This window comes from Oratosquilla oratoria, chromosome 41, assembly GCF_046742065.1.
Source record: "Oratosquilla oratoria isolate Oo_2021 chromosome 41, ASM4674206v1, whole genome shotgun sequence".
Taxonomy (NCBI): Eukaryota; Metazoa; Arthropoda; class Malacostraca; order Stomatopoda; family Squillidae; genus Oratosquilla; species Oratosquilla oratoria.
In genome coordinates, this window is record NC_134817.1 from 6541742 (window position 1) to 6550180 (window position 8439).

Below are 8439 nucleotides of genomic sequence, written 5' to 3' on the forward strand. Positions count from 1 at the left end.
TAACATACGATAAACAGTGCTAAATAACACAGACACTGCAGTGAAACAGAAATCATACAGTGAACGAAAGCACAGGCGGGAAAATACAATGCGGTGCTGTGCAGAGGGACAAAAAGCAGATCTGCAGCAAAGAGAACAACAACAACAACAACAACAATAACGAGAGAGAGAGCTCCCGTATCGGCGCAGAAACAACGACGACAACAACAACAACAACAACAGCGTCGGCAGCGATGACGACAACAACAGAAGGAAGTGCGGGTGCAATGTTGCCAAACCTACTACACTCTGCTCTCCGCGCAAAATGAGCAACGTCGCCTCCTTCTCCTCATCCTCCTCCTCCTCCTCCTCCTGCTCTACCACCATCTCCTCCTCCTCCTCCTCCTTCTCCTCCTCGTCGTCCTCTTCCTCCTCCTCCTCCTCCTCCTCCTACTCCTCCTCCTCCTCCTCCTCCTCTTCCCACATTCAGCGGTAATGAAGGTGCGATGGTGCCATGTCTACGATGCGCTGTTGCCGCTGTTGCTACCAGTGGCATACCACACTGGGGTACATGTTCAAGGGCAGCACGAGCACGCGCGCGCACACACACACACACACACACACACACACACACACACACACACACACACACACACACACACACACACACACACACACACACACACACACACACACACACACACACTTTTTTGCCTGCCGCCTTGTGATTTTATTCTCTTGAAGATCTCTATTGTCGAACCTTCCTTATAAAAATAACGACAAACTCTATATATGTTTTTGTGGCTGTCGTGTGGTGACCCGGCCCAGATGATGTTACATACATATGTGTGTGTGTGTGTGCGATTCACCATGGTCTTGGATCACGTGTTGGACTCGTGATCGACAGTTATAACCTATGGTGTGGTAACTCGGCCCAGATGGGGTTACATACATACAGTGTGTGTTTGTGTGTGTGTGTGTGTGTGTGTGTGTGTGTGTGTGTGTGTGTGTGTGTGTGAGCTTAACCTTAAAGTAAATAAAAACGTAAAACCCAGAGGGTTTTATAAGAATACCTTTAAATCTAGTCTATGATCCATTTCTAGGTTATAAATTTTCTGACCATCCTAGTTCTACGTTAGTGCTCACCTTTGAGGGTTGGACAGTTAGAAGCAAGTTAGTTAGGTTATGTGTGATGATACTTGGTTAAGTAAAGGATTTAAGATCGGTTAAAAGTGAGATTAGGACTCAAAGTTGTGCTATTCTCCTGCAGCTTTGTATGTATGGAAGCAAATGTATATACCTTTGTATGCATGTACGTATGTGTGTATGTGTGTGTTTATGTATGTGTTTGTACGTTTGTATATATTTATGTATGTATATATGTATGTGTGTGTACGTATGCGTGTATATTTGTATGTATGTATGTATGTATATTATGTATGTATGTATGTATGTGTGGTAGCAGATTACCGCTGTGTACTGGGACGTATATAAGTACACGTTTTTGTATTCTTTGTATAGTAATATCACACGCACGTATATAAAGGTACGAATGTGGATATTTATTTTTTATGATTATGTAAAGGTACGCACACACACACACACACACACACACACACACACACACACACACACACACACACACACACGTACATGTCAGAGACAAATTTGATACAAATGCACACATAAATAAATGTACACACAAATACACACAAACGCACATAAAAGAACACATACACAGACATAAGCACATACACACATGCACAGATACATACACAAACGTGTACACAGGCAGTATGGGCACATATGCGCGCACAGACACCACACACACACACACACACACACACACACACACACACACACACACACACACACACAACACACATATGTACATACACGCACACATACGTACACACGTACATACACGTACACATACGTACACACGTACATATATGTACACATAAGTACACACACCACGCACAGCCTGACGGACACACACTTACATACACGTACACGTACGTACACACGTACATACACGCACGCATACCTACACACGTACATATATGTACACATAAGTACACACAAACCACGCGCAGCCTGACGGACACACAACACACACACTTATACGTACATACACACGAACACACGTACATATATGTACACATATGTACACACACCACGCACAGCCTGATGGACACATGTATAAAGCGCGGACGTGATGGTGGTGGTGGTGACGTCCACTTATACAGAAACGGATAGAAATGCTGGTAATTTGAGCACATTCTGAATGTTCATGTCTTTAGTCTATATGTATGTGCTGTTGACCAGATATATACAAAACGTTTTAATATCTTACTGACCAAAGTACATTTGTGTGTGTGTGTGTGTGTGTGTGTGTGTGTGTGTGTGTGTGTGTGTGTTCAAGGATTTACATAAATTAATATGTTCACGTATGTATATTACACACACACACACACACACACACACACACACACACACACACACACACACACACACACACACACACACACACACACATGGGAAACACCCATGTGCATATAAGGGCGCGTTTAAACCGGTGCAACCTTTCGTGTGGACGGAAGGCATGCGTCTACTGTATTTCGTGGGGAGGCAAGCTGAGGCATGCCTGTGCGCAAGGGTTCGAGGCTATGCCTCTGCTCTGTGCGCACGGGGGCGACGTGCACACACGCACGTAGGCGCAAGCCTCTCTTGCAACCGTCACCAGTCGCACGCCAGACATCATTTGATACACACGCGTTTATTCTATTGCCACCATGGCGGATTGGTCAAACGAAAGGAATATTAATTTTATTGAGGATTATCGTTCTTACACTTGTCTGTGGAATGCCAACTCCGATGCATATAAAGACAGGGCCAAGCGGAATGATGCCTTGATGTTTCTGAAAGGTAAATATGATTTAGGGACGTCGAAAGCGGTTCTAAACAAAATAAAATGCTTTCGGTCGTACTTCCATCGAGTACACAAGGACTACATGACCAGGAAGAGGAACGGTTCTGGCGCTGAAGATGTTTCACAGCCTGGCTGGGTCCTCTACAAGTATCTTCTCTTCATTCTAGATGGAGAAGAAAGGAGGACTGGGAAAGAAACAGATAGTGCGGTGAGTTTTCAGTGCACATTTTTTTTGTTTTGTTTTTTTAAATTACAAATCGGGGGAGAAATTGAACCAGTCACGTTTATTAATGTTTATGTACACGTGAAATATAGAATTACAAAAATTTTAAGGATTCGGTTAAAATTTTTAGTTTAATACAAAATCGCCGCTGCATAGTTTTGGCAACTTATGAAATGTTATCTTGATGGATTTCGTCATAGTTTTATGTTGCATCTATGCACCTGTGGTTGAGGGGTTTTTATATTTCTGTTGGAAAAACACAATGATAGTAATATATTCCTTTATTCATCAATAGCATATTGCCAGAGCTTGATGTAAGTTTTGCTTTGTAATTGTCTACAAAAGCTTAAAAATATTACAGATATGTATATCTATATATATGTATGTATATCTATATTTATAAATATATTTATTTATATCTATATATCTATATATACTGTATATGTATGTATATCTATATTTATAAATATATTTATTTATATATCTATATATGTCTGTCTACAAAAGCTTAGAAAATATTATATATATATATATATATATGTATGTATATATATATGTATGTATATCTCTATATATAAAGATATTTGTATACATATCTATATATATGTCTATCTATATATCCATCGTGACTACAAAAAAAATACAATTTGACGTTTTTGATACAATAATCTACTAAAATATAGCATAGTATGAAGTAAAAAAAAAACTATGTAGGCCACGTTTTAGGCTTTCATTTGACAGTTTCACAATTTCTACACGAATATGTCTTGCCAGACGACACGTCCGTCATCAGACGTAAAAAGTGATTCATAAAATTTTCACGGATGGCTCTAGCGTTGAATGTTGCATCTCTAAGAATTTTCGGAAGACTGGCCAGTCCCTAATCAATCCCGACTTCTGCTCTCCACCTTTCTCGTGTCATTCTTCCTTGTGTAAGCGTTTCTGAGTCTGCATAGCCAGAAGAGGGAGCACAGGTGTGTCGACTGTGAACTACAAAGAAAGTTGTGGTGACTAACACACGCGAGGATAACGTTGTCTTCCGTTTTCTGAAAAAATCTCTACACAGGAACTAAAATTCCAAAACCGTTTTCGGCGGTGGGACGACGTGCCCATGACAGCCTGTAGTTGTTACACTCGCTTTGGGGATCCTGTCTTTAGTTCACCCAGGATAGGGGTTCGTTATGTTTGATGTTAAAGGAAACGAGTCATCTGCGACAGACACACACGGCGTAGGCTCGTTCCTGGGAGAGGTTGCTGAGCTGGGATACTAAGATTGCCATCCTCGAGGTCATTGTAAAACGAAGGTTTGCAGGAATACTCCACCATTTGACACCCGTCCTGGTTTGCCTATGTTCACATACCGAAATATGTAGTTAGCATCCACAAGGGCAAATAAAACAATACTGTAATTCTGCTTGTAATTGAGGTAGCTGCTTTCACTGTTGAATGGGTATTGTAGAAGAACATGTTTGTCGTCCAAAGCTCCCAAACAAAGGGAGAAGGCTCCACCTCGCTTCAAAATCTCGTGCAACATTCAACCACGTCTGTAGTTCTTGGCAGCTGAAACGAAAAATAAAGGAAACATCTAGTAGCGTTAGCATCAGGCCTATGTTATGGGTTTAAAGAATTAGATACTTAGAAACTAAATTAGAATCAATTAAGTGGTAAGCACAACATATATATTTTTATGTATTTCAGGTCAGGGGTGACTGTGAAGACGAACAAAGCACCGATGGTCTCCCAGAAGCTCAGGCTACCGAAGAAGGTGACAAGGAATTTGACGAAGAATGTGATGAGTCTGAGAATAAGATTATTTGGCCACATGCTTCCGGTAGCAACATGTCGGAGGGAGCAACTGAAAGGAACAAGTATAAAACTACTGCCAACAACGACCAAGACTACCCGAAAACGGATAGCAGAAGGAAGAAACGACGCCAAGATGACGACTCCGTATCTGACGAGGCCATTTCTATCCAACGATCATTTAACCAAAACATGGCCATGCGGGATCACATTTCGTTCTTCGGTGAATACGTCGCCAGCAAAATACGGTCTCTCAGTACTTCACGTTTACAGTCGTTGGCCCAATTGAAGATTCATCAGGTACTGTATGACCTCGAAGTAACACCACCTTCTCAGGATTTTCCACCTCGTCAGGTTGTGTCAGCAAGATCTACTCCTTCGTCAGGACCCAACTGCTTCTATTGTACAGAATCAAGTACAAGAGATTTTCCTTTACCCTGCACTGACTGCAACCCTTCTCCTGAAGGCTGTACCCACATCCACGATCACACACACTCACACTCACACGCGCACACATACACGCACACACACACGCACACAAAGAGTGATAGAGAGCAGAAAAGTAGGAAGAAAAATACGACTAAAGTATTTTGCACAAGAACAGTGCCCTCCACCAGTCCCCCCTCACCAGTTCCCCCTTCCCCCCTCCCCCACCAGTCCCCGACTCCCCCAACCTTCCTTTCCTAACCCCCCTCACCCCAATTCTCCCGCTCCCTAACCCCCCTAACCCCGACCTCCCTCCCACTTCTTCCCTTCCCCCCTGCCCCTCTCTCTCTCCCCCAAACCCGCATGGTGTCGAGCGCAATGAGTCTGCCCATCCTAGCCAAAAGAGAGAGGGGGAGAGAGAGGGAAGCAACAAAGGGTGGAGAGAGAGAGGGAAGAGAGAGATAGGTACATAAGTGGGTAGAGAGAGGGATACGTCAAGAGAAACAAGGAAAGATTTTTAGATGGAGAGAAAGGGAGAGGAGAAGTAGTAGAGGAAGGAATATACAGAGATAGAGGGTTAATAGTAAGGTGAAGAGAAACAGGAAGGTAGGGAGAGAGAGAGAGAGAGAGAGAGAGAAAGATATTGGGGAAGGCAGGGTGCCGCCAGCCCCCTCCACCACCCCCAACCACCTCCTCCGCCGGCGGTGCCAAAGCAGGAGTCCCATTACCGTTGGCACAGGCAATGCCAGGATCGATATAGCATTTGGCGCCGTCATGAATTCATTCGTTATCATAGGTAGTGCCATTTGAGGATGCCCACCCCACCCCACCCCCGTACGCGCAGAACGCTGCACCACCAACGCAGCTGGCTGTGGCACCTGATGTCACCATCCTGCAGCTGGTTAGCTGTGGTAGAGCAGAGCGTTGGGAGCTGGGAGTGGTAGAGAGTTCTTGGGAGACAGCTGGTGTAGGTTTTGGGGGAAACTGTTGGGTCCAGTCTCTGCTTCGTTCCTTGCAGTATTGGGCCGCGTGGCTTCAACTTTATGGAAGAATTTGTTCAATAATATTGGTGAACAGTTTTCTTTTATCTATGAATTCATTTATTAATTGATTTATCTCTTTATATATTTTGATTTATCTATTTCATATATATATACATATATGAAATGGATTATTCTTTTGCGAATAAGTCCTCTTCACCAAAAGTTAAGGTTAACGGATTATGGTGTGAAAACCACCTAAATGGTAACCTTCCATGACGTCACAGGTTCTGTAGGACGATATGACGTCATCTCGCATGCCATTACCACGTGACAAGCCAATAATCACATCATTCGAAACAGACTTCGTGTATATTCGCTCATATGCATTATTCAGGTCTATGGAGACTGTTATCTCTGAGCTATTATAATAGAACTGTTTAACTTCATCAATAGTAGACTTTTTCCCAAGATTTGAATCTTTAAGCAACATTAAAAAAGAAAAGAAGTCAAGTTGTACATGCTGGTACAAAATTCAAGTTTAAGTTGACATGAAGTCTCAGGTGGATCCAAGGACACTCGCCTCTTTACAAGTGAATAAAATCACGTGGCGGCTGTAGAAATTAAACTGAGCTCTGTGACGGGAAAGCCCGTATCCCATTGGGTCAGAAAAGAATATCCTCACCAAAGATAGAATCCAAAGAGAAATCAACACAAAATTAAAAATTTAATTTTGAGTAGTCATGCCAGGAATGTTGTTGTTGTTGTTCTGGTTCTTTAGTCTTCCAGAACTTCCATCTTTGTGGATAATATCTCACGTCTTGTTGTGATGGCAAGAAGAAAGATATCACTTCAGTTAAATAAGGATTCTGTTCATCATTGCCCGTACAGATATTTGACCAAAACACTGTTGTAATACAAACATTAACGTTCAACGATACATGAATACGGGAGAAGTTCGCAGTTCCTATATGTCTGATTTTATTGTGCATATCTTTATTCAGGGAAGAAATAAATTTTAGTTTGGAAATATATATATTTTTGTATGACTTTGCCTGACTGTTAGCTTGTTGAACCAGAATGTGTGTGTGTGTGTATATGTGTTTTTCATTTTGAAAAGTGGAGTTTGTTAAGATGGCAAGGATGAAGACAGACGAGAGCTCGGGTAGAATTTCTATCATTTCGGCTCTATTTTCCTCTTCTACCTCTTTTTTTTTCTCTCTCTTTTTTGTCTTCTTTTCTTCTTCCTCTTCTTTTCTTTTATTTTTTTCTTGCTCTTCTTTTTCTTGTTTTCTCTTTCCTTTTCTCCTTCCTCTTTTCCTTCTCCTTCTTCCTCTTCTCCTTCTTCTTCTTCTTCTTCTTCTTCTTTCTCTTCTTCTTTTTCTCCTTTTTCCTCTTCTTCCTTTCTTCCTCTTGTTCTTCCTTCTATTCTTCTTCCTATTCTCCTTTTTCTTCCTCCTCTTCTAGTTCTCCTTTTTCCATCTTTTTCCTTTTTCTATCTTGTTGTTGTTCTTCTTCTCCTCCTCTTCTTCCTCCTCTTCTTCCTGTTCCTCGTGTTTCTCTCATATAGTGCTCAACATAGATGTTAGTTTCTATGTTTCTTAATCTCTCTGTATCTCTCTGTCCACCTCACATTTATTTCACATGTTTATACCAGTACTTTCGTTTTTCATCGTCCAACCACAAGTAGTAGTAACAATCCCAAGACCCTAATGACAATATGATCACCTTCATAGGAACCCATCCCTGTAAATCGTTAAGGAAAGAATCCTGTAGGAGACAGGATGACCTGCAGTACCATCCTGTACATAGTCACAACCCCCCTCCCCTTCCCCCCCCCACCCCACATCATTTTGACCTTAACTTCACCATTGGAAACTCAAGACCTGTAATTATCCTCCACACGCAACACTATAGTTGTAGCCCACTGTAGCCTCTCATCTTCCTCCTCCTTTCTTCTTCTTCCTCCTCCTCCTCCTCTTCCTTCTCTTCCCTCAGTGACTGAGGCTACACACACTATTCCCTTTCGTTGGTTCTGGGGTAGTATTTGTTTAAACTGTTTTTTGGCTGGGGTTTAGTGATGGTGGTGGAAATCG

General features: G+C 42.1%; 1 protein-coding gene across 1 annotated transcript; it reads left to right on the forward strand.

The window, feature by feature from the left end:
- Nucleotides 1-2592: 2592 nt before the first annotated feature.
- Nucleotides 2593-5624, forward strand: LOC143021099 (uncharacterized). Its single transcript, XM_076178382.1, has 2 exons — nucleotides 2593-3119; nucleotides 4833-5624. The coding sequence occupies exons 1-2, from the start codon at nucleotides 2775-2777 to the stop codon at nucleotides 5622-5624; spliced, it is 1137 nt and encodes a 378-aa protein (XP_076034497.1). The 5' UTR covers nucleotides 2593-2774.
- The last annotated feature ends 2815 nt before the right edge of the window (nucleotides 5625-8439 follow it).

Coding starts and splice junctions, on each gene's coding strand:
- LOC143021099 (XM_076178382.1), top strand. CDS start 2,775: ATGGCGGATTGGTCAAACGAAAGGAATATTAATTTTATTGAGGATTAT. Junction 3,120..4,832: donor GGAAAGAAACAGATAGTGCG/GTGAGTTTTCAG, acceptor TATGTATTTCAG/GTCAGGGGTGACTGTGAAGA.